The 26,557-nt window shown below is 38.3% G+C and overlaps 2 protein-coding genes across 2 annotated transcripts in view; one reads left to right on the forward strand and one right to left on the reverse strand.

The window, feature by feature from the left end:
* Positions 1-14,877, forward strand: part of vopp1b (VOPP1 WW domain binding protein b) — a 41,865-nt gene extending 26,988 nt beyond the window's left edge. Inside the window, exons 3-5 of the mRNA XM_060869649.1 lie at positions 4,501-4,578; positions 5,479-5,612; positions 12,977-14,877. Of these exons, the coding sequence (XP_060725632.1) occupies positions 4,501-4,578; positions 5,479-5,612; positions 12,977-13,164 (400 nt within the window). The 3' untranslated portion in view covers positions 13,165-14,877. The remainder of the gene's footprint in view (positions 1-4,500; positions 4,579-5,478; positions 5,613-12,976) is intronic.
* A 5,125-nt stretch (positions 14,878-20,002) lies between these two features.
* lancl2 (LanC lantibiotic synthetase component C-like 2 (bacterial)) overlaps positions 20,003-26,557 on the reverse strand; it is a 47,184-nt gene continuing 40,629 nt past the window's right edge. Inside the window, exons 9-10 of the mRNA XM_060869650.1 lie at positions 24,130-24,202; positions 20,003-20,700 (exon numbers count right to left, since the gene is read on the reverse strand). Coding sequence (XP_060725633.1) covers positions 20,624-20,700; positions 24,130-24,202 — 150 coding nt within the window. The 3' untranslated portion in view covers positions 20,003-20,623. The remainder of the gene's footprint in view (positions 20,701-24,129; positions 24,203-26,557) is intronic.

Genomic DNA, 26,557 nt, shown 5'->3' on the forward strand with positions numbered 1-26,557 from the left:
GATCTCGTGAGCTCCGTGGACAACTCTTAGATCCTCTTAGAAACTTACAGGCTCATGCTTGATTTTAATCCTTTACAACAGTAAAAAGGATTCATCCATTTCTATCCACACAGCCACTCAGGTGCTTGTTCAGTCTGTTTTCATTTAAAGACTGGACCACTGCAACTCGTTCTTGACAGGTCTGCCTCTGAGCACCATTCGACCTTTGCAACAGTTCCAAAATGTCTTCCCAAGTTCTCGCAGGCCACCCAATTGCTATATTCTTTGCATTGGCATCCAGTCTAATATTATTTTCTGTAATCATCTGGGGACTGGCATTGGAGCTGGTGATGCAAAGAAGCTGAACATAATAATCAGAATATCTAGCTTTGATCTAAGCTTGAAACTGGACATTCTGGAGGTGATGGTGGAAGGCAAATGGTGGACAAACACCACACAAGTGTAAGGTTAGGGGAGAGGCGGTGATTCCATTTATTTCTGATGATAATATCAGAGAGAGGAGCAAGTCAAATCTGAAAGATTATGCCATGTTTTCAGAATTGCTTAGAAAATCTTCCAGACATTTCTTCATAAAACTGCACTTCAGTGACCATAAGAGACTTCCTGTCTCTAATAATTATTAAATATATAGGTATTTAATACCTATAAATAATAGGTATTAAATATAAAGGTAAAAGAAAAAAGGCATGCATCATTTTATAAAGTCATAATGATTTTGATGATTATTAATTTAATTTCAAATAGTTATTTCATACTGAATGAATTATTGTCCTTTGCCTGATAGTGAAATATACCAGATGCATTCAGTCATCTGTAAGCATCATATAGGCTTTTTTCTCAACTGGAGCAGAAAAAATTGTGTGTCATGCCACTTGATTAGACAGCAATGCTGGCCTTGTCCAGTCACTGAGCTGCAAATGTTCAGATAGATCTTTCTGGTTAAGGGTAAATGGAGTGTCCCCATGCACTTCAGAGTGACAGGAGTACAATCATACAGTAGCATCATCCTCCGCCTCCCACGTCTCTGAAGGCACTGATTCAGTGCTGGCCTTGTTATCATCCCTGATCTAGACATGATTTATTAATTCTACATGGCCTCCTTCATCAGCTCCTTTAATCCAGAAAGCACAAGCACACATGAGCACATTCTTCATTTATAATTGAACCCTTCCTGCATGAGAGAGCGTTCTTGCTAGGAGCTGGCTGAAGATGTTCAGTTTAACACATGGGGCATGGCAAGGCTCCAGGTGCAGAATCACCACAGAAATGAGATTGTATAAGCACTTGGACTCGAGTCGGTCTGTTTCCTTTTTTTTAGGCTACAGTAGAAATAACTGCACAGATATAATTTTCAATTTAAAGATGAGCAATTGTGAAAAATAAATACAAAGAAAATAAATAAAAATGTGTAACTGGATTTTCTCCATTCGGCTATGTAAAGAAAAACGTATTAGAGAAACTCTTCAGGGGATAATACGTCTATGAATCTAACAAACAGAATGTACATACAGTACAGTATACCAGGAAGCATCATCTTTACTCTGACTTTTATTCTGTTTCTATACTTCTGTAAATCTGCTTTGAGACAACATCAATCGTTAAATGCATTATACGAATAAATTAAATAGAAAAATTTAATTTACATGGGCTGCTCTCAGTTGTAGGACATTTCCATGGATACCCAGGGTGCAGCACTTCATCACTATATATCTCTGGGGAGAGAAATGGGTCCTGGCCTCTCTTGACAGGTTCTAATTGGATAGTCTCTGTCCTCAGAAAGGATGACTCAACTATGTGAGGAGGGGTGTCTTTGAAATTTGTCTTCTAACAAAAGACAAATGTAAACTATTCTAGACATTTCAGGAGAAGCATTTCATTTTATACCACAGTGCTCTTAAATTCTTGCATCTGATTTATCAGAAGGTGTTGATTCATTTTCTGTATTAGAAATTGGCTTTATAATAGATTGGCTTTATATTTTTTTTAAATTGGCTTTACTCACTTACTGTAGTATCGTTTCTATAATACAGTTCATTTGGAGGGATTTGTATGGCAGACACTCTACATTCTACTCTACTGGTGCTAATAACATTGGGGTTTGGTAGCTCAGTGGTTAAGGTGTTGGACTACCATTTGGAAGGTTGTGAGTTCAAATCCCAGGACCACTAAGCTGCCCCTGCTGGGTGCATGAGCAAGGCCCTTAGCCCTCAATTTCTCAGTTGTATAAAAAAAATTATATATACTGTAATGTAAGTTGCTCTGGATAAGGGCGTCTACCAAATGCCATAAATGTAATGGATTGTTTATTATGTTGTTTTTTTTTAATGGACACATGAATAATTATTGATATTTTGACATTTTCTGTAAAGATATGTACCTTTATTTGCCATTTATGGAAAGAGTCCCAGGTATCAATGCTTTGTAGCAGTCTGTACTTTTTCCAATTTGGGTTCCGGGTTCTCAGCTGCAGTTTTTCTCTTTAAGATTGTGTAAAAAAAAAAACAGATGTGGGAGACTTTTTATAGCGACAAGAGGCCCTAACTTGTCTCACAGACATTATCTGTGTTTTGTAAATTTACACATAAGAATTTTTTTTTTCTGTTTCTATACTTCTGTAAAGCTGCTTTGAGACAATGTGATTTGTTAAAAGTGCTATACAAAAAATGTAATTGAAAAATAATAATAAACCTCGACATGACAGAAATCAGATTATACAATTTTCATGCATTATCGAACATAAATTCTTTCTTTTTATTCATTTATGGACTCAGTGTGTTTGTTTATATTTTTACAATTTATTTACTCTATCTATTTTTATTTATGCCAGAGTTAGAGGTTCATTCATTCATTCATTCATCTTCTACCGCTTATCCGAGCTACCTCGGGTCACGGGGAGCCTGTGCCTATCTCAGGCATCATCGGGCATCAAGGCAGGATACACCATGGATGGAGTGCCAACCCATCGCAGGGCACACACACTCTCATTCACTCACGCAATCACACACTAGGGACAATTTTTCAGAAATGTCAATCAACCTACCATGCATGTCTTTGGACCGGGGGGAGGAAACCGGAGTACCCGGAGGAAACATGCAAACTCCACACACACAAGGTAGAGGCGGGAATCAAACCCCGACCCTGGAGGTGTGAGGCGAACGTGCTAACCACTAAGCCACCGTGCCCCCGAATTAGAGGTTATTTTTTTATTTGTAGTCATCCTAGAAACAAATTTATAAACTTGAAAATATAACATTTAGTTTTACTGTTAAAATTATTATTAATTTATTATTAGTGTGTATAATTGAATAGAAAAGAAATGTTGACATATAAAGAGAGAGCGGACTGGTCTGTCTGAGCATAGCAGTAAGCTGTAAGCTAATGCCTTAGCTGACAGAAGATTAAGGTCATGCTTATGAGGGTTAAGGATGTTTTAAAACCTTTATGATTTATGAGGATAAAAGCCAGCTTATAAATTTGTTCCGTTAGCCACAGCACCTTCTTTTAATACTGTGTGGAAACTTCCAGCATGTCAGCCGTGACACTTGAAACAGTTTTTAAATAGCGGTTTCAATGTGTGGCCTGATCAGTGTGCACATTTACTTGTGTACGGTTTAGAACCTTTTCTCCTTCATTTTCATGTTAACCATGTTCTTGTCACCTCACTTGATTCACACCATTTCTGTAATTTGTCTAAATTTTTACCTTTTCAGGCACTGTTTTAGTGTTAAATATGTTACTGACATAGAACGGAAACAAAATATCTTTCGCTTCTGACCTATGGTGTGTTGCCAGCACTTTCACAAAACTTTTTTGAGTTTCGCACCTGAGATTTTTAGAGGTCACTAAATGCAAAGGAACTCTGTATTTTAGCGGATGATCGTGAGAATAAAAAGTTAAATGAATTGACTTCATTCAAATGCTTACATTGGTTTCATGTGTCCAACATGATATGAGTGTGTGTGTTTTCAAACCCCTGTATAAAATCAAACACCAAACTCTCACCTGGTCTAAGAATCAAACCCAAACTGGAGTTTTACAACAGCCACATAACCACAAATTTCTAAATTAAATGCCAGTTATACAGTTATATTATATATTTCAGTTATACAGTAATACCCACATATTCCGTTTTTAGTGTTTTTATAACTTTTTTTCCAAATCGGCAGAAAATATTTGCTGGGTTTGGCTTTTATGAACATTTACACATAATCAAACATCTTTAGTCAGACTGTTTTATAACCATCATTTGCAGGAAAATATTCTGAAAGATAAAAAACATTTTTCCATTAAAGAAATATATTTATGGTGTCTTACAGTTAAAGTATACTTACAGTAAAATCCAAATCCTGATTTTTTTTGCTGCACAACATCCGATGGGTTCTACAAGACCACCTGATAAATCATAATGTGATTTGTGACCTTAAATAAAGTATAATAGCTGCTGTTTGTTTGCATATATTTGGCTATTGATGCCATTAACTCTCTCTCCTGTGTGGACAGATGCCGCTCGTACGAGGACTGTTGCGGGACTCGCTGCTGTGTCCGCGCTCTCTCCATCCAGAGGCTCTGGTACTTCTGGTAAATTGGATTATTTTTACATGTCATTTTAATACTAAACCTTCTATACAATCATATCAGGCACCTGGTAAGTATTTTGCTACACTGTAATGTGTTAAATTATATACAGCACCTGTAGGACCATTGTGCAGTAAACATCTCTGCTTCCTGCCTTTACAGATCAATACTCAGCCTTATAGGGCTGTATGTCACTTGCTGTGTGTGGACTGTTCGATAGACCCAAAGCTATTAATCTCCTTTATCTCACACTTTTCCTGGATATATTTCAAATTGTACAGCACTGTTAAGTCTGTCTAGTTAGAGAAATGTTAAATACACACATCAATTCGGTTGATCATGTTACTGTTTCTTTTTGACTGCTTACATAGACTTTTATAAATTAAAAAAAAAGATTACTGACTTCTATGAAAAGTCACAATATTTTCTTACGGATTTGCTGATACACTGTAGATTGTTTTCTACAGATATCAAACTAAACCTTGGTTAATGTACTGTGGATTCAATTTAGATTTATTCCTATAGTATTTTCACAAAGCAGCTTTACAGAAATGCATATCTTAAGGCAGGTCTCATAGAGCATAAGGGATCAAGATCAGTGCTACCGCAGAAAAATTAATTTCTAACATTTTCAACATCTACTAACAGACACACCCTATTTCAGAGTATTCGATGTCCTTGAACAAAGTCAGGATCTCTAAAAATTACTGAACTCTGACAGAGAATAAACTTTAAATGTAAGGAGTGATGTTTCTCGGATGTTGTAAAAGCTGCAGATTTAATAATGTACCCAGTAAATGGAAGTGTCAATGAAATTAGGATAATGCACAGAGATGAAAGTAATAGAACATAGTCACGATGGTGTTCCTCTCATTTCCGTTGGCTGTCTGTACTGTACATTAGGCTGCTGCTGATGATGGGAGTGCTTTTCTGCTGTGGAGCTGGCTTTTTCATTCGCCGACGTATGTATCCATCTCCTCTGAGCGAAGAGCCCTCCTTTAACGTGTCATTCACCAGACACCCTGTGAGCACACCAGGTAAGGATGCCTACTTGCTGTCTATTGTGCTATAAACAGTTCATGATTATTTTCTGCTGTGTTCATAAACGATGGGATGCTCAATCACGCAATGTCATTGCAGGATATTCCTTATTATCCACACGCAACCTCTCACAAATGTTGTGTTTTACCTAAGCTCTTAATGATCGTCCTACCTCGACACAAGCTTGGAGTACAGTGGGGAACCATAGCTCAGACAGTGAGGCAGACATTTATTATCAGTGCTATACTCTGAGGTCCAGAGAGCCACAGGCTAGTTACAGGCATGAGATATTTTCTCATCAACTGCATCCCGCCCCTGTAGCTCTTCATCTCTTCTGGTTCTGACCTTCCCCGCATTTTTCCCTCTCTGCATGCAGGATAAGCAGGAACTCTCAGATAAAGCTTGTGTTATTGTAAACAAATATGGCACCAGCATATGGTCACCACCAACTTCCTGCTGTTCAGAATAGATGAGGCAAACAATATTTCTGAGCAACAGACTTCTATAACTGCATGCGTACACAATTCTGCACTCAGCATGCAGTACTTAGAATAGTGTAATAGTGAAATTATAGTATTGCTGTTTGCTTACAAGTATCAAAATATCCAAAAGTATAGGTTTTCAGTTTGTGAAGCATTGTAACACATGCTTTGTGTTGCATGGATGGATAGATGGTTGCTTTACAACAGATATAGAGCAATATTTCTAGGTGTGTTTAACACACACACATACACACGCACGCATATATACATATATATATGTGTGTGTGTGTGTGTGTATGTATGTATATATATATATATATATATATATATATATATATATATATATATATATATATATATATATACACACACACATAGAGAGAGAGAGAGAAAGAGAGAGAGAGAGCGTTCAGTTTAGTGTGTTAAGACATTCCCAGACTGGTAAAGGTTATATCAATTTTTTCACTAAAAAGTAGTAGTACATTTCATGTTTAAACTGATATGTTCGTAAAGTTCTGTTATACTAAAGATACAGAGGGTTTATGATTTGTCTTCAGAATACAGACACATCAGGAAGCCTATACTGTATGTCAGAGAAATGATGGTTCTGGGGTTTTATTAAGTAAGTTATTGAATTTCTAGCACAGGTATAGTATAGCTAACATACATGCAATAGTCATGATCACACATACCCATAAGTCCTTCTAATAAAGATCAAAACAATCTGTTTGTATTAATATCAGGCTTACTAAGTATATATGGAATTTTCACATCATGAAGACGTTCACATCTCAGTGATTTACATCCATACAGAGATCATTTATCCTGCATGAATTTATCATCATTACAATGTACAACGTTAATCAACACATCTGCTCAGAATCCATATCCCAGCATAATAGTATTGTTATATAAGATTTATAACTTAAATCTCAATCGTTATAAAATTTTAGTGCTGGGGAAGAAGATAAAGAAAGTGAAAGGCACATGAATACACACTGCAGGTTGAGAAACATCACTGTGAGTGTCACACAGTCTATTGTAATGGAAATTACTCTCTTGTAAAAGAAGGATTTCTAGTTCTCTTTTAATTGTAATTTGGATTATATTTTGTTTTGTTTTTCATTCATTCCTTTGCTGTAAATTTTGTGTTTATTAACTAGAATAGATTTGAATGTTTGCTACTAGAGTAAATGGGTATATTGCTGATGTTATATTGTTAGTATTGTGCATAACAGTAGTATAATAAAATATCACATGGCAATTACATTCATCTATTAAGCAAAACATCTAAGAATGTCATCTTAGATCTGTTTTTTAACCTTTCTTTCATGAGACAAAAGTAGGTCACTGGCTTTCCGTGGCTTTTGAAACATCACTATACAGTAGGAACAGAAGGAAATTAATTGGGCTCCAGCATTATCGCACTCGCTCATGTGGAAAACTGCATTGAGTTTAAATAACGAAGGGCGGTGCCTAATTCTGTTCCTAAGTCTAAACTGTTCATGCGTGTTCTCTGGTGAAACAGGGAAACACTGCATTTGAGTACGTAATAGATCAAGTGCATTCATTTAGTACATTTTGCATGTAGTGTGTTCAGTGTGTTCTATTAAACAGTCTGGGTCTTAGCTGATTAACTGCCTGTGCAGCACTGATTTGTGCTTAGTGACACCCTGTGGTTGTTCAGCACTACCCTTCTCTCTGCATCACTTACAACCCCTGTTAGGCCAGCCTGACCTTGTATACTATATAATACGCACAGAAAGCTATAATATAGCAAACAAATATTACAGGAACTAATCTTTTCACTAAAACATACGAGTAGTGGTATATAAATGATACTAACCCATTCATTATTTATGAAGACTAATTTCTAAAATGTACCACATTTATGGAAAAGCAGATTTATTTTTATTTCTGTAACTTTTTTAAATTATGTATCATATTCATTCCTTTGTGTGATTTATCCTTGATTTGGTAGCTACTTGTAATCAAGCAGAATCAACATCAGCACAAACTCTGGCATGTCTTACACAGTGTTATTCATTGATTTCAGCTTAGTATTAAAAAAAAAAAAAAAACTCCATGAAACTAAAAATCACATTGTGGATGCAGTAGTGGTTCAAGTGGGTAAGACTCAGAGGAGCGAGGTTCAAGGGCCCATCACTGCCAAGCTGCCACCGTTGGATCTTTAACCCTCTCTCCTCCATTTTTGCTGTATCATATCTGACCCTGTGCTCTGACCTCAACCTCCTCAGTTGGGATAAATGAAGAAAGAATTTCACTGTGCTGTAATGTTTACATGGCTATAATAAAGGCTTCTATGTACCAATTTTATTTAATTCATATAAGAGTAGGTTTTGGTTTCTTTTCATTTAATTGTTTTTAATTGCACACATATCTGTTGGACCCTATTATTGCCCGAGACAGTCCTGTTTAATAATGCACAGAATATTTACAACGTGCTTCTATTCTAGTAGCAGTAAACTCTCATAGCAATAACAATGATGTATCTAGATCTACACAGTTTGCTTGTCCATCTTTTTATCCAGCTAACCTCCTAGTGCTCCCAGCACCATCAGTGCTTGACTGGCAAATTGATGATTGACTGATGACATAAACAGAACATACTATCTTTATTCAATTTCAGGTCAATCATTAGAGATTCTTCATCATATAATCAGGAATTATCATATTTATTATATTATTATATAGATTCATATCATACAGTGTGTAATCACCAGTATTCATCATCACTTACTGTATTTTTATACATAAGCAGTCATATTATAGTCATAGCAGCATATTCATATTTAGATAAGCCATTGTATATTATAGGTATAAATAATTGTATTTATATGCTGTATTTTTTTTATTTTGTCATTTCATTTAATTTTACATTTAAATTTCTTTTTTTTGTTGGTGTTGTTTTAAGATATATTGCATTGTTACTGTTTTACTACTATTAAATTTTTATTTCAGTTGTCTGTTCTGTAAGGGGGCACGGTGGCTTAGTGGTTAGCATGTTCGCCTCACACCTCTGCTCACAGGGTTGGGGGTTCGATTCCTGCCTCCGCCTTGTGTGTGTGGCGTTTGCATGTTCTCCCCGTGCCTCGGGGGTTTCCTCCGGGTACTCCGGTTTCCTCCCCCGGTCCAAAGACATGCATGGTAGGTTGATTGGCATCTCTGGAAAATTGTCCGTAGTGTGTGAGTGCGTGAATGAATGAGAGTGTGTGTGTGCCCTGCAATGGTTTGGCACTCCGTCCAGGGTGTATCCTGCCTTGATGCCCGATGATGTCTGAGATAGGCACAGGCTCCCCGTGACCCGAGAATAGTTCGGATAAGCGGTAGAAAATGAATGAATGAATGAATGAATGAATGTTTGTATTGTTATAACACAGACAGTCTTAAAGTATTTCACTGCTACTTAAAGTTTGAATTTGAATACTCCAGACGTGACGTACTCATCTAGTTGTGTGTAGTAATAGAAAAAGTCAAAATAGAGTAAACGAGACTTTCTGGAGTCCTAAGGGATCTGTAAGATGGATAGGTCCGAGGTGAGGAGTATGATGGCCTGAAGGAAGAAGCTTTTCCTGATGCTCACTTTTTTAATCACCACATTATAGAAGCGCTTGTCTTTAATTACTTTGAACATTCAGACATCTATTTGAACCTACAACATTTCACCCTTCTATACTTAAATAGTACTTTTCCAGTTCAACAAGGTTCAGTAACGCACTGCAAAAAGCTTCATTGTACATTTTAGAGAGTTTTAGGTGCCAGCTCCAGCTTTCCTTCTGCTGATATTTACTGATGAACCATGTAATGGTTCTGGTCACCAGGATTGTATAGATATATGGGTGGAATGGGGTATGATGAGGTAGGTGGGTTGGTCTCATGAAGTTCACAATCAATCTTGCATTTGAAAGCAGAATCATCCCCAGTCAGTATCAAGCCAAGAAGCTCCAAGTCAATCAGTCCACACACTGTGGTGTCAGCTGCAAACTTGAAGTTGAACAGTCCACACACTGTGGTGTCAGCTGCAAACTCGAAGTCAGCTGCAAAACTAGTTTTACAGAGATCTTTCTTAAGAGAATGCAGATCTTTTGAGATAATGATACTGTTAAATACACCGATGATAAACCTGAAACAGAATCCTTGCATGAGTTTCCAGGCAGATGTAATAGTATCTTTCAGAAAGTGCAGATTGATTGTATTGTCCACAGACGTGTTGGTTTTACCAGCTGACTGCATGGTGTCCAAGATTGGATTTGTGATCCCTTGCTACAGAAGCAGCATTATTGGGGCATTGGGTATTACTGTTGGGCATTGAATTCAATAACTCATTTTTGGTAACCAGTTTATCCTGGGATCAGCAGGTGCATGAGACAGGAAAACAACCTGGATGGGATACCAGGCAATCACAGGGAACTGTGCACAAATATTCACACCTAGAGGCAATTTAGTTCACCTAACAGAATGTGTTTTGAAGGTTGAAAGAAACTGAACATCTACACAGTGAGAACATGTACGCCATACAGACAGAAACTTAAACTAAGATGTGAACCCAGCATCGCCACTGATTTTCCACTAAACCGCAAAGGGTTTTTTTTTAATCAGTGACAATGAGTTGGATTCAGAAGCTCACTGGATTTCTTTCCTTCAAAGAGCCTCTTATTCATTAGTATTGATGAATTGAACCTCGGATATGAGACAGATAGCATCACAGTTACATCGAAGCCTGGTACTGCTGTGATGACATTAAGCTTAGCACAACATCATGAAGCTGTGTTAATTGCATGTGTGGCAGAGCAAATTTTAATCAGATCTTTTAGTTTTTAAAGTATATGGCCAGCTACAGAGGGAAACTAAAAGAACAAAAATGTTGGACTTCTGATCAGAAGGTCATGAGTTCAAATACCAGCGGTGCCAAGCTGCCACTGCTGGGCCTTCCCTTTTTTTACCCAAGCTTAGAACTAAGAGTGCCACTAAGAGTGCACTGGCTTGCACAACCAGTAGTAGGGTCTGATAAATGAAACCCAAGTCATGGCTGTAACAGTACAGGAGCCTTAATCACTGGAGTAGCATGTAACATTGATTTTCAGATAAAACGTTTTCTTAAAAGCTTCATTAGCACTAAATTCATGAGACAGTTGTTAAGGCACCTGGCTTTAAACCCCAAGCCTGTAAACTGATCTCTTACTTGACAAAACTACATGGACTTCAGCCATGTCATATCTGACTACATCACAGTGCGATGCGACTATTCGACAGTCATTTTAACGACAATCTTGTTACAATCAGTCTTTGCTTGTATAAAAGAATAAGGTGGTCCATCGCATTATATGGACAACACAGAATTTGTTTTGATTTTCAATTATAAGGGTTAATCTCGTTCCTTGTGCACAGGTGATGTTCATTTTCTGTTTTACTGTGCATCGTATGAACGGGCTTGGGAAGGAACAGAAATACCAGCAAGAAATCAAACATACATACTCTCAGGGGAAATATGTGGGTTTATATTTTTAGTGTAAAAGCTAATAGCAACTTGAAAAATTATTTCACAGTGGTCTCTGATGAGAATGGAATGAGTGTGTTTAGCTGTGCATTTTCTAAGAATTAATAATTCATTCTGAAAGTCCAAAAAATGGCAAAATGACTGCCTGCCTTATTTGGAGAATGTTAAATAAAAAACTACAGTTATGATGCTCTCTAAATAATAATAGTCACTGTAATAATATAGCTTTAAGGAAAGTAAAATGGCAAAACCAATGATGTCATATCGATCCATCTTTTTGATCTTAAAGCTCTGCTTTTTCCCTCAGTGAAACCAAATATGGTCATGACCTTCAAATGTCTCATCAATTCTCAAAACTGACCCATAAAGGACATCTGCCCCTAAAGGGCCCAGCAGAGGCAGCTTGGTGGTTCAGATCTGAACTCACAACATTCCCATTAGCAGTTCAACACCTTAAATGTGGAGTATGATACATTTACAGTGTTTGGCACACATACAGTACACATACAGGCAGTAACATTACGGTAAAATATTAGATTAAATGATACAAAACTTTGAGTTTATCCTAGCATGTAACATACTTTCTTCCAATCTGTGCTCAGCAACAGCACAAAAACCCCCTACTTAATAATTAGCAAGAATATTACTTAAGAATAGGGGGGCACGGTTGCTTAGTGGTTAGCACGTTTGCCTCACATCTCCAGGGTCAGGGTTCGATTCCCGCCTCCACCTTGTGTGTGTGGAGTTTGCATGTTCTCCCCGTGCCTCGGGGGTTTCCTCCGGGTACTCCGGTTTCCTCCCCCGGTCCAAAGACATGCATGGTAGGTTGATTGGCATCTCTGGAAAATTGTCCCTAGTGTGTGATTGCGTGAGTGAATGAGAGTGTGTGTGTGCCCTGCGATGGGTTGGCACTCCGTCCGGGGTGTATCCTGCCTTGATGCCCGATGGCGCCTGAGATGGGCGCAGGCTCCCCGTGACCCGAGGTAGTTTGGATAAGCGGTAGAAGATGAATGAATGAATGAATTACTTAAGAATAATTAAACACTTGTTCAGAGACCACAGTCCTGCCCACGACAGATTTCTATTGGCTCACAAACACAAAGCTCATGAACTCAAACGTCAAAGGAATTGAAAGTAACAGTTTGGTATGACTTCAGGTTTTTTTTTTTTTTTTTTTTTTTTTTTTGCCATTTTTCATAACTTGTGGTTTTAAGAAACATTTTTGAATAATGATCATTTCATTGCACCTCTGTGGTGACAATAAATGTAAATGATTTATGTTCACGATTGCTCTTTAGGGAAAACCGATGTCCATCTTTTTTATGTCAAGCTGCTAAATCTCTTTTATTTGCCTTCACAGTCTCTCAGCAGCCTGGCATTCAGGGCTATGGAGACCCCAGTACTGCTATGACAATGCCCCTGGCCCCTGCCTACCCAGGCCAGCCCAGCACAGCCCACATGATGAGCTCATATCCACCGCCACCCTCCTACTGCAACCATCCTCCACCATCTTACGACCAGGTCTTCAAGACCACAGAGAAGAAGTAGGTCCAGACGTTCACCTCGGCACAACACACTCCAGCAGATCAGCGATCTGAGCCAGGATGACAACGCGATTCTACCCAGAACCTCTGGTAGCCGACAGCTCAGTCTCGAGTAGCTTCAAGTGGCTTGTTTTTATTTTGTGTGCTTGTTTTAGGATACAGCATTTTTTTTTTTGTCATGTTCATTGTTCATCATGTTAGAGGTGGACAGATCTGCTTTTCTCTGACTGTATATTTAATTAAAAGGAACATAAAGGTTTTTATGCCTGGAAGGACATGCAGAACGTGAACTGCATTAAAGGCACCGAGTGTTGGCAAAAGCTGGATGCTGGAAAGAAGGTGTTAGTAAATCGAACTGCGTCATGTTTTTACTGTTGCTCAGTTTGTACAGAGGAAAATGACAGTTTTCTTCAAAGGACATCAACCATTGCTAAGTCCACTGCACTGTCTGAGCAATTTGAAAGCCTGGAGGCTTGGGACAGAAAACTCAGACAATCTTGAGAAGGACTGCAGGAAGGACTTTGTTGTGTTTGAGCAAAGGTAACTCTGCAGACAGCAACGGTACTCATGCTGAAGCAAAGTGCAATGATAATGACAGTTCATTCATTCACCCTTGTAATCCATTATACACCAGAGGCCACTGGCTGTTGTTAGTGAAGGTATGATCTTGAATCAGCTTAATATTCAGATAGCCTGACAGTGGTATAACCAATGAGAACAAGTCCAAGGTTAGTTTATTCATTATACCCAGCATGCAGTCATTTCACTGCCATACATAGCGACAACCTGAGCACAAGCCACTATATTTTCAGCTGTAAGTGATCCGAAAACAATTTTCCAGATGTAGTTATTGGACTTTCCATGTTACCCTTGAACATGGAGGCAGACTGGTGATCCTCTGTTCCAGTCTCCAAAAAAACATGTAAATGGACTGAGCGTTCATTCAAAAGCACACTCTTGATCAATTAACATAAGAAATTACAGAAGTGCACAATTAACTCCTAGAATGAACTTTTATACTTTTTAGCAATTGATATCTTTAATTTTGAAGAAAAGAAGTTGCAGACGACTTAAGCAGAAACTCAGCTCCAATATTACCATAAATAATTGTTCTTGTCACAGCGATGTCAGCGTTCTTTTACGAAAGGTTCAATGAGGAAATAACTTAGCCAAGAAATTAGCATTCGATAGTGTGCAGCAATTGCCTGGGATTTAAAAAAAGCATAGCACCAGGTTTAATATTAACACTTCACCTTAATGACAACATGCCTTGAAGCTCAATGTCATTCTTTTACTCATGTAAAAGAAGCCGAAAAAAGTGTCAGGTATTCTTGCAAAGATTCGAGGGATTTCAATTGGTCTAGTTAAAGAACACTGTTCAGAAATGAGTAGCAGAGAATAGGAAATATTAGAAAAGGTTTTGGACAGGATAACATTTGCTTGTTTTTATTTGTGTTGATGTACATTTCAATGGCTGTTCTATGCAAAGTGAAGATGGGGTCAGTTATATGTACAACTTGCTTAGCTGTTGTAATAGGTGTGTGTTGTATCACTGTATCAGACTTGGCAGAAAGACATGCAAGTTACAGGTGTAAGTGCTATTACATGAAACAGTCAAAATTTAGATGAAACATAAGAATTTCTGTCCTTTATCTAAATAAGATAAGAAGATAAAGTTGTTCTCTGTCATATTGTATCCAATAAACTGTCATTGACATGTCAGTAACCAAAAAATTGTGCCATGCTTGATGTCAGAGGGTTCATGAATATAATAGAATACAGCACAAAATTTCCTTCTCTCATTAGGAATGTGATTTTCTTTCTATTATCTCTGCAGCTGTAGACATTAAGGCCACGTTCACACTGCAGGTAAAAGTGGCCCAAATCTGATTTTTTTTGAGGTCAAGTGACCAGGTCAGACTTCTTCAGGAGTAGTGTGAACACTCAAATCTAGCCCAGATCTGATTTTTTCAAATCAGATTCAGACCATTTCCACATGTGGTCCTGAATCAGACCCAAATCTGTTTTTTTCCAATGTGGCCGCAGTGTGAACAACCAAGGCGGATTTGATGCGTCTTTTACGTCAATCTACATCGACATTCGTCACAATTACTGTATGCGCCGGCGAGTACGCACACAAACGTGACTACGCCTACAAAATGGATCAAATAATCAAAAGTTGCCCCCGACATCCGAAAATTTTCAAAACACTGCGTCTCTGTGCTGCCATTACACAAACATTTAGAAAGAAAAGCGAAAATGCTTACTTCCTCCATAACCTCGCCAACTTTAGCGCAACGGCGTGCTGCGAGTCATTGTTATTGTTCGTTTGCGCATGCGGGTCAGTTCAAAACAGCAAACAGTTCACACTGGTATCTGATATAGGCCACATTTTAAAAGGTAATGTGAACAGCCAAACAAAAAAATCAGATCTGAGCAAAATATCCGAATTGAGCATTAAGACTTGCAGTGTGAACGTGGCTTAAGACATTTAACTCTTTTACCAGAGGCCAATAAATGGAGTATCTGCCAGTTACGGAGGTTCCCATATTCAGCATTGAATTTCTGTCATGTCACACTCCACAGTGTTGCTTAATGGCTGGTATGAAAGTAGACACTCATGGCTTTAATAATTTGTAATTTTGCATAATATTTCAGATTTTAATCTACCCTCGTTGATGCAAAATATTCATAAAAAAGTTCCCGTTGGTTGAAAGAATGCTTCTATCCATGTTCAACGTAAATTGCTATGTCTGCTCTCTAATATGCCCCATTTTAATTGCTCATAAGCATCTAAATTTTTCAACCACAAAAAATTATGGATGAGGTTATTCAAACACAGAGGGAAAAATATCTTACACTGAAAGATAACAGCGTCCTGATTCAATTTATTTCAGTATTGCAGCAATAATTAATGTGTTTATACTGACTGAAAATGTCCAATTTACTTTATCTATTTGCTCTAAACATTTTTCTGGAAAAAAAAAACTGTTTGGGGCAGGTGGGTTCTTTGAAACGATTTCTCCTAGTAGACTATGTAAAAACAGAAAACTTATACAGTAAAAGACTACGTTCTTAAAGCCCTGAGTGTCTACTTTCATATGAGCCATTAAGCATCACCGTGACATTCAAGGAAATCCAGTGCTGAATATGGACACAACCAAAATAGGCACAAATTGAATTTTTAGACTCTGATAAAAACAGCTTCAGATCTTCAACCAACTGAACTAGCAATAATTCTGCCTGAGAATTTCAAATGATACCTTCTGGTGTTCATGCTGCTCTCGATCGGTAATTAAAATTACAACCTGAATTCCGAAAAAGTTGGGACCTTTTTTTAAATATGAATAAAACGAAAACTAAGACTTTCAAATTACATGAGCCAATGTTTTATTTATAACAGAACAGAGATAACATGAATGTTTAAACTGAGAAATTTGACACTTTTATCCACTAAATGAGCTCATTTCAAATTTCAGATACCTGCAACAGGTCTCAAAATAGTTGGGAAGGAGAAGTGTTGTGCTATTTACTAAGAAAGTGTAACTAGTTACCATTACTAGTTACTTCATTCAAAAAGTAACTCAATTACTTTGTTTATTACTTACACCAAAAAGTAACGCGTTAATGTTAAAAGTAACTTTTTAGTTACTTTTTTAAATAACGTTCTTTAATGTTCCCATTAATGCCATTTTATGCATTATGGTCTATACAAACACAAAACTGTTTGTTGATCTGTCTCTGGCTAACAGTCCGGTTAAAATCTAGTCGCTGTTGTTTGGCTGGGGGCTTGACTCACTTTGAGTGTGTCCACCGACACTGGGTTAGCTTCTAGCTTCGTTGAGGCATGTAGTTTCTACCTCTAGTTTGGAGTTGCTGTTTATCGCAGTAGATAGGACCTTCGAACCAGAAAGACACAGCTTACATTTGCTTACAGGTTTTTGTCTTTATGCTCAACTAAAGTGAAATAATGAGCATATTTCCACTTTGAGAAACTCGTCTTGCTCTCGCCTTGACTCACCATTACTGCCGCACATACTTGAATAAACAGAAACACGCCCACAGTGCGGCGTCTTCGTGTTTACAGTGGTTGGTATCCACCAATCCTACAATGCGTCTCTGCGGTAAACAGGTTAGTCTGTAGGCTACACTTCAGCTTAAATGAATTAATTTATAAACGTAATGGACAAATGCACCATATGGTTATTTAAAAAGTAATCCGTTAAAGTATTAATTACTGTCAAAAGTAACTGCGTTACAGTAACATGTTACTAGTAACGCGTTACTGCCCAACACTGGGAAGGGGACATGTTTACTATGGTGTAGCATCTCCTCTTCTTTTCAAAACGGTTTGAAGACATCTGGGTATCGAGGTTATGAGTTTCTGGAGTGTTGGTGTTGGAATTTGGTCCCATTTTTGCCCGATATAGGTGTCCAGCTGCTGAAGAGTTTGTGGTCGTCTTTGACATATTTTTCGTTTAATGACGCGCCAAATGTTCTCTATACAGTAGGTGAATGATCTGGACTGCAGGCAGCCAATTCAGCACTTGGACTCTTCTACGACAAAGCCAAGCTGTTGTAATAGCATTAGTATTTAGTTTTGCATTGTCCTGCTGAAATACACAAGGCCTTTGCCTGATATAGACGTCGTCTGGAGGGGAGCATATGTTGCTCTATAACCTTTATTTACCTGCATTCATAGTGCCTTACAAAACATGCAAGCTGCCCGTATGCACTTATGCACCCCCATACCATCAGAGATGCTGGCTTTTTAACTGAACGCTGATGACACACTGGAAGGTCTCCCTCCTCTTTAGCCCAGAGGACACGGCATCCATGATTTCAAACAGGAATGTTAAATTTGGACCCACCTGACCATAGAACACTTTGAAAACAGTTCATTTTAAATGACCATCGGCCCACAGGACACGACAGCGCTTCTGGACCACGTTCACATGTGGCTTCCTTTTTGCATGACAGAGCTTTAATTGGCATTCGCACGGCGGATTGTGTTTACCAACATTGGATTCTGGAAGTATTCCTGGATAAAGGTCTTCAGCCTTGTCCCTTACGCACAGAGATTTCTCGTTTCTGTGAATGTTTTGATGTTGTTATACACTGTAGATGAGATTTGCAAAGCCTTTGACTTTGAGAAACATTGTTTTTAAGGTATTCTGCAATCTTTTGGAAAAGAGCTTCAGACTCTGCCTCACCAAGACAACCCTTTTATAGCTAATCATGTTACAGACCTCTTATCAATTCACTTAATTAGTTGCTAGATCTTCTTCCAGCTGAATCGTTTCAAAATGGCTTCAGCCATTTATTGCCCTAGTGGCAACTTTTTTGAGACCTGTAAGCAGGCATCAAATTAGAAATGAGCTCATTTAGTGGATAAAAGTAACATTTCTCTGTGTAAACATTCGTTTTGTTATCCATTTTCTACTGTTAATAGAATATTGGCTCAAATTTTCCGGAATTCGGATTGTAAATAGAAGTAAAAGTCCAGAATGTGTGTGGTTACATTCTAAATAAGTTTCTTCTGTGATTGTATACAGTACATTATATTAGAAGTTACAAAGAAAGAAAAAAAAAAAATCTACTGCTACCTTAAGCCTGACACTTCAGGCTTACTGCTTCAAAATAACTGCAGGAAAATACGGCTTTTAATGATCAGCTCCTTGAACTCTTGGAGTTTGCTATGAATAAGTAACCTTTACTAAAATACAGCATATAGAAATCCATGCCAAATATTACACTTAATGCAACATTCAATGCATTATGATGGAAAGTAAATAAAAACAAATTTAACTTTGGCCACAACACAGTTTAATTCTTACTTCCAATCCCTCTTGGACGGGATCCCTCTTGGACGGGATCCCTCTTGGACGGGATCCCTCTTGGACGGGATCCCTCTTGGACGGGATCCCTCTTGGACGAGATCCCTCTTGGACGGGATCCCTCTTGGTGCTGCATTTATGAGGTTGCTCTCTGCTCTGTTCTTCCAAACATTTTGTTGCTACTGAGTGTGTCTCAGTTTAACTTTACAAGCCCTGAGAATAATTTCTGAAACTGTAATCTTTGCCTTTCCACACGATCCTTCTTGCTATGTAGGACATCAGTATGCTCTGACTCCTGGCAAATTTTAAGTGCACCAGAGATCTCGCTGTACTTTATTGTATTTCGAACTGCTTATGTATTACAGTTTGTCCATTATCTCATACACCATCTGTCTCTTATGTGTTTTCATCTATCTACTTTACCTAGAACAAAAGAAATGGAAATATTCACACTGGCATTTACAGACGTGTATCATCATAATCACTTTCAATAAAAACTGATGGTAGGCATTATTTCATGTTACTGCTGAATTCTCAATACCGAGTGGTCAGACGTAGGCGCTGACGTGAGGAGGAGCTGACGTGAGGAGGAGCTGACGTGAGGAGGAGTTGACGTGAGGAGGAGCTGACGTGAGGAGGAGCTGACGTGAGGAGGAGCTGACGTGAGGAGGAGCTGACGTGAGGATGCAGCAGTTTCCAGTTTCAGTGCTTTGTAACAATCAAAATGGTAAAGCTGTAGCCAAGTGCTTTGTCTCTGCACTCTCACTTTCACTTTTGTCTTGTGTTCTCTTTCATGACAACGGGGAGAGTTTTGTAAACGCCTCGCAAGATTACAAGTAATTATAAACAGATAAATATATTTAAAGCATTATTGTTGTATAGGCGGTATAGAACACTCCCTGACTTCCTGTAATAGGATGAGAATCAGCTTCTTGACGTAATGGCATCACAACATTCCCTTGTGTTTTTAAATTTCTGTAACAGATTTGAAATCCAGATACGTGGTTTAGTTGAAGGAGTTCAATTTATTGTAACATTCATAACATCACTGCCTCATGAAGTGATATTTACTGGAAAGGTTTGGATCGAATTTCTCACGGTCTTTCATCGAGTTCTCCAGCTCATATACACACTTTTTAAAAACAGACATTGTGGATGTTTGAGTGGTATTACTGATGTCGATCTTTTTTTTTTAAGGCATACACATTCTCGATTAAACCATCCCCATGCATACACGACAAAGACAGGACTGAAGCACGTGAGACAAAGACATAGTCAAGTGAAGAACTGCAATGCAATCAGAACATAAGCATGCAGAATAAAGACCCAATTTTAAACTGAATGCTGAGACTAGAAAGCAAAAACATTAATCAGTGCACTGATTTTCAACAAACATCATATTTACATAAAAAAATAATATAAAAACACCACAGACAGAGACTTTGATGCTACAGTGACAGAACCCAGGGTGGCTTGTTTTAAAGTAATAGGCAGAAGGTGGGGAGTTTTCTTTTTTCTTTTTTTTTGCATCTGCACAAGATCGGTGGTGCTGTTTGGTGCTGGAAGAAAAGCTTTCACCACCTCCGAACTGTTCAGAGTAAAAGTCAGTGCACCCAGAAATCCAAGTCAAAGTTCAAAGGCGGGAAAGCAAGAAGCCTCTGGCTGGGTGAGATCGGAGAGGAAGTGGATCGCTCCAGCCATTCCTGTGAGAAAGAAAGACACAAAGCCCATGGTTTCAGAACGTCTGCATGATAAAACACCAGACCAAACATGGTTTTGTCTTATGACAGATTAAACCATATAACTACACGGATATGACGGCTTTAAGACAATAAGGTCAATATGAAATATTGAAATTTGTCTAGCTGAGATTTTTAAAATGTCTTTGTACCAATACTACAAAGAGAACAGACGCATTTAAAAAAACATTAGGATAAAAAAAATAATAGTACAAATAAGTATGTTAGACACACTTTTTAATCTACACACTCAGCTTTAGCTGCATATTTGGCAACCTGAGAACAGGTGTGAAGAGTCATACTCACTCTTATGGACGCTAAATTACAGAACAAAAACAATCATGTCTATAACAGAAGGCTGGTTTATGCTTCGAGTGTTTTTGAACAGTCAGTGGAAAGGCTAAACACCTCTTATAAAGGCTTTTATGTCTACAAAACTGCACCATTTAGTGTACACTCTACAGTATGTGGTATGTGAGAACCCCAAGAAATCCACATTGTGTTGTTGATGTGTATCTGAGCTGCCACAGGACTGGACTACTTGCACGAACAATTCTGCATTATAACCAAAAGTGAACTCCTTTCAGCTCATCCGCTAGAACGGCAACGGTGCTGTTTTACACCCGGTGCCTGGAGGAGCTCCTGAAAATGAGCAGCATTCATCATATATGCAAAAACACTTGCAAAGATTTGTTTAGTAATCTGGAGGAAGGAAGCAGACTACAGCTTCAGAGTATATTTAAAAAGTCCTATTGGTACAAAAAAAAAAAAATCATGATACCAATACTATCACTTTATTGTAAGACTGGTTAAAGGTGCCCTTCCACAAAAAAAAAACGTTTTTACTTGTATTTTTTGATGTGTGTTAGGTCCATATGTGTTTGTGTTGTGTTGGGAATGTGAAAATGAACTGCTACCTCCCCGGTCAGCTGAAAAGAAATAAGCGCAGAAATCAGGTCAGTTAGAAAAGCTGCTCAGAGTGACGTAGAAATGATCGAGCTCATTACTATTCATGAGCTCTCCCACTTGAGACCGCACCCACAGAATTTGTGTAGCTAAAAGGTAGGTCAGGTTTTTTGCGAGCCAAAACTTATTAGGCTAATACATTGGTATAAATTCGGCTGCTTATGTAAGGGATAATTGTAAATTGGTAATAATAGGGGTATTGTCCGCGGGTATTTGCGAGGCAACATCTTAACTGACTTTCACCTTCAATGGAATACTATTGCAATAATTGAACGGATCTCTCGCAGAATGATATGAAAGACGTGAATTAAAAGCACAAAATCCGTTGCCATTCACTGCGGTTATTATATAGCCTAATTATATAGATTTAACAGACCTCGGAAGGCCCATTCATGTGAATGAAATTTTATGCAGCAGCACTGAAGAAAATTGCAGGCATCGCCCTTTTTTCTCATCTACACACATTTGGCCACTAGCCAACGGTGTAATGGATTAAAAGTGATAATGTCAGAAGACAATTGCCACGAATACATTTTATTACGTTTCAAAATGCTTCATTACTTAAATAGTTAAATTACCATCCAGATACATCCATGGCTAAACGAGCTGGTTGTGGTTCTTCTGGTGGTCGGCTTCTGTCTCCTCTTTAGATTCAGGGACATATATATGGCAATATACCTGAAGAAGCCATTCTGCCACAATTCCAGGTGATTGTAAACAAAGTTCCTCTAGCCTAGGGGTGAATGAATAGTCATGCTCTCATATAGCCAATCGGAGCCAAGCAGCATAGCTCATTGAATATTAATGAGAACTGGCGCAAATCGAGCTGAGTCTTCCTGCAGGCTTTCTATACCACACTAGAATGGCTTGAAACAAGGTAACCAAGGCATTTTTTCCACAAAAAAAAGTTACAGAGTCCATGGTAAACTTCAGACATTACCACAAAAGTAATGAAATACGTGTGGCAGGGCATCTTTAACTGTAAACGTTAACCCTTACTGTCTCGTTGTTCAGTAAGGAACGCTCCCAGAGGTGAAAGATTTGTATTTCAAAACAGAAACACATCCTAGCTGAGTGCCGGTAGCCTACTGGCTAAGAATGAGCAGTGGTACAGGTGTCCCTATTAAAGTGACCACTGAGCTGGATTCCCCCTTTGCACTATGCATAAGCAATGAGTCAGAACACTGTCATCCATCACACTAAGATAACACTAAATGTAAACTGTCAGAGCATTATGCATGTGTGTGTGTGTGTGTGTGTGTGTGTCCTGAGGCTCATGTCTACTGCTGGCCTCACTGAAACTACCGAGAGGAATCGCTCCACCAATCAGAAGGCACCGCTACTCCGACTCAGAAAAGGGTGTTGCTATAGCAACACTAAGGTGAGGCAGCAGATAAACGGTGCTGGATGCCAGCTCTTTGACAGTGGAGTGGAGTTAGATGCAGGCTGGCGGTCGGCCCAGAGAGCCACTGCGGTGTTGTGTGGATGGACTCCACGTCTTATAACGTTTGCTTCTCGTAACCTTAACAAGTGCAAACAAAACTTTACTGAAGAAGAGAGAAACCCTGCCTGCTGCTGTGTGTGTAAAAATATCATAGCTACCATTTTTGGTATTTGAAAAATGTGCTGTAGTTACGGTTTGAGTTTAAATTGAAGCTGTCATGATGATGGGCTGTTTGTGAGTAATTCAGGCTGAAATTGAGAAAAATAATACGTTTTCAAGTCTATTTAGTCTTGCTATCAAAAAGAAAGCGTCTTTTCATTCCATATTGACAAACACTCAATTACTGACCTTTGAAAAGGCTGATGTCTACGCCTCTTCCATTTCTTTTTGCTTTAGTCTACCTAATGAATGCACAGAGTGCCTTTTTACTGCATTCAGCCTCTCCAGTCTAAGACAAAGGATTTCATTACTGATGATAGCTTAGCGTGCAGAAAGACATAAACCAGACAGAGAGTTTATAGAAACCGCTGTCCGTCTTTCATTTTGTCCCAGATAATGGCTAGGTCTGGGAGGATGATTTGAAAGAAGAGGGCATGTTTCTTTGCAGAATAAGAACACAGGCAAAATGCCTAATAACAATGTTTTGGTAACTGGTCTTTTTTAAGTATATAAAAACCATTCTTAATTATTTAAAGTATATAAATACTTAAGTTTATAAAAACAGCATTAAAATTGCAGAAGGCTGTCTGGGTTGAGTGAGCCTCAGTAATTGCAGGTAATCATTTCACCGACTGACGTGTTAGAGGATAGATATTTAAGGTCAGGTTCTTGGAGCAGAATTGTGATGTGCGTGTGACACACACACACACACACACACACACACACACACACACACACACACACACACACACACACACACACACACACACACACACACACACACACACACACACACACACACACACACACACACAAAAATGTACCTTCGAAGAGGGAATACGGTCGGTCTGGAATACGGCAGCCGTGTGTTCCGTAGTCTAGGCACCATTCTGCAAACTAAAGCGCGCACACACACACACACACACACACACACAGTTTGTATGTGTGTACACACACCTGTATACATAAGCCTTCCACTACAAATGAGCCACTAAAATCTAAGTAAAGTAAAATCAGGACCAATCCAAGCAACCAAAAATATAGAATAAAAATAACTTTGATTATAAATAAATGTCAACGTATTTTGTTAATAATTGTTGACTAGGATTACTGATGTGTTTTTTTATTGGATAAAGGTTTTAACCAGATGGTAAGAAGACAGGTTATTAAAAAAAAGGCTTTTAGGAAACAGGACCGTCTCTGGCACTAACAGAGTCCAACAGATACCCATAGAAAATCCTGGGATGTACATATCTTGATTTATGTACAATTACATCCTCCTACTGTTATCCTCCTGTGTGCCTACAGATCTTGTTTAGAAGTAAGAAAAATGAAAAGAAAAAGAAATGAAACCTGCTTTTGAATTAATGAAATTGGGGCATAGACGCCTTTATTATAGCCACTAATTAAACATGAAATTCTTTCTTCACATATCCCAACTTTGGAGGTTGGGGTTAGTGCACATGGTCAGATATGATACAAAATCCATGAAGCAGTGAGAGATAAGAGCCTTGCTCAAGGGCCCAACAGTGGCAGCTTTGCTGTGCTGGGGCTTGAACCCTGATCCTCTGATCAGCAACCCAGAGCCTTGACGGCTTGAGCCATACTTAATAGACTTTGAAAGAACAAGAGTTTTAATTTGGTGTGTAGATTTAAACCTCACTGGTTGTATATATTTCTGTCTCCCACCACCTGCTACACTACACACAACATGAAGGTACAATCCGACCCATGCGCAGTCAGAAGGCAGGTCAGATGTATTTTTAAAATCACAGAAACTCTGATAATTCCAAGCAAAATGAAATTTGTCAGTTAAACAAATTGTATAGACTGGAAAAAAAACACCACCACAATCCACACTCGGTTGTATTTGAAATTCGATGTGAGGATAAAACAGGACAGCTCAAAGCACAGCAAACTCAAAAAGATGAATGACGACTTGCTGATATTTGCTGAGCTATACAAAATATGCGTCAACATGTTGTGTTGGGCAGCATGCTGGAGCTTTGACATGGAAAGTGGGCTAAAATGTACGACGTGTTTACCTATTTTGCCTACATTTTTTAGTCAGTTAGTTAAAAGCTAAAACCCATGTCTATTTTTATTCAGGCAAGATTTTTATGAAGGTATGAACACTCGTATACTTCGTGCGATCAAACTGTTTGGACAATTTTGCTGGACAAAAATGTTTTACCTTTTCAAAACCATCCGAGCTGCGTCTTATTAGAGCGCTCTGCTTTAACCTGGAGTCGGTAAGTAAGCCCAGGCTCAGATGAAAGCTGGTGATTCATTTGCGCTGGAAAATGGTTCCAGCTGTAAAAGGCTGCTGTGGTGATGTGGGAACAGCAGAGTCCATTATGCTTTCATTACTTGGCACTTTGGGCAGACTGCAGTAATTATCAGCTTTCTAGCAGGAATGTGGCTTTGCTCTAGAAGAGGACACTCTGTATTCTCTGCTCTGCCTCTACTTTGTCCCTCAGTAGTGCTACAGAGTGAGATAGACAGACAGAGACTGTGTCAGTGTGGACGGTGGCTCTGACTGGAGCTGCATCATGCTTTCTGTCTAAGCTTGTGGCTGTACTGGGTGTACAGTGCTGTGGTGAAAACCCCATACATAAACCCATAAAATATACTGTACTGCACTAAAAGCACTAAGCAGTTTTAGATATTTAAATATTATTTGATTTAAATAAATTAATTTAAATTTGAAAATGTATAATTATTATAAGGAAAGATGCTAACAATAGAAAGCAATTTTTTATATCTATATACACACATGCAAATATATGCAAATAAAAAAAAAAAAGGTTAAAAAAAAAAGCAAAAATCTTGATACATATGGAAATCTATAGAGTTAATTTCCAAATATTTTGTCTCATACTTAAATATGCTTGATTTTAGATCTCGTACTAATTGCTCTCGGCTATTTGCTTTCTATTGAGACCGTCTTTCTCTTTCCTTTATATGTAGCTCAATGTTTTATTTGTTTAGTTAATTTTCCTATTACTGTATTTTATTTATATGCAATCAGTCATGTACTGTATTAGAATTTTCTTCTATTAACTATATTTTGTCCTACTTTTTTCTAAGTAGGTATATGTGTGTATGATGCCCTCTTTTTTGTTTTTAGGGTGACTTTTTAACATTCGGTCATAGGTCTGAAGATGAAAAATAGCCTTTTTGGCTAGTTCTGGCACATTTACAGCCATGTTTATTAATGTGCTTTTCCCCCGTAAACAAACAAACTAGCTT

This window comes from Tachysurus vachellii, chromosome 5, assembly GCF_030014155.1.
Source record: "Tachysurus vachellii isolate PV-2020 chromosome 5, HZAU_Pvac_v1, whole genome shotgun sequence".
In the NCBI taxonomy this organism is placed as follows: Eukaryota; Metazoa; Chordata; class Actinopteri; order Siluriformes; family Bagridae; genus Tachysurus; species Tachysurus vachellii.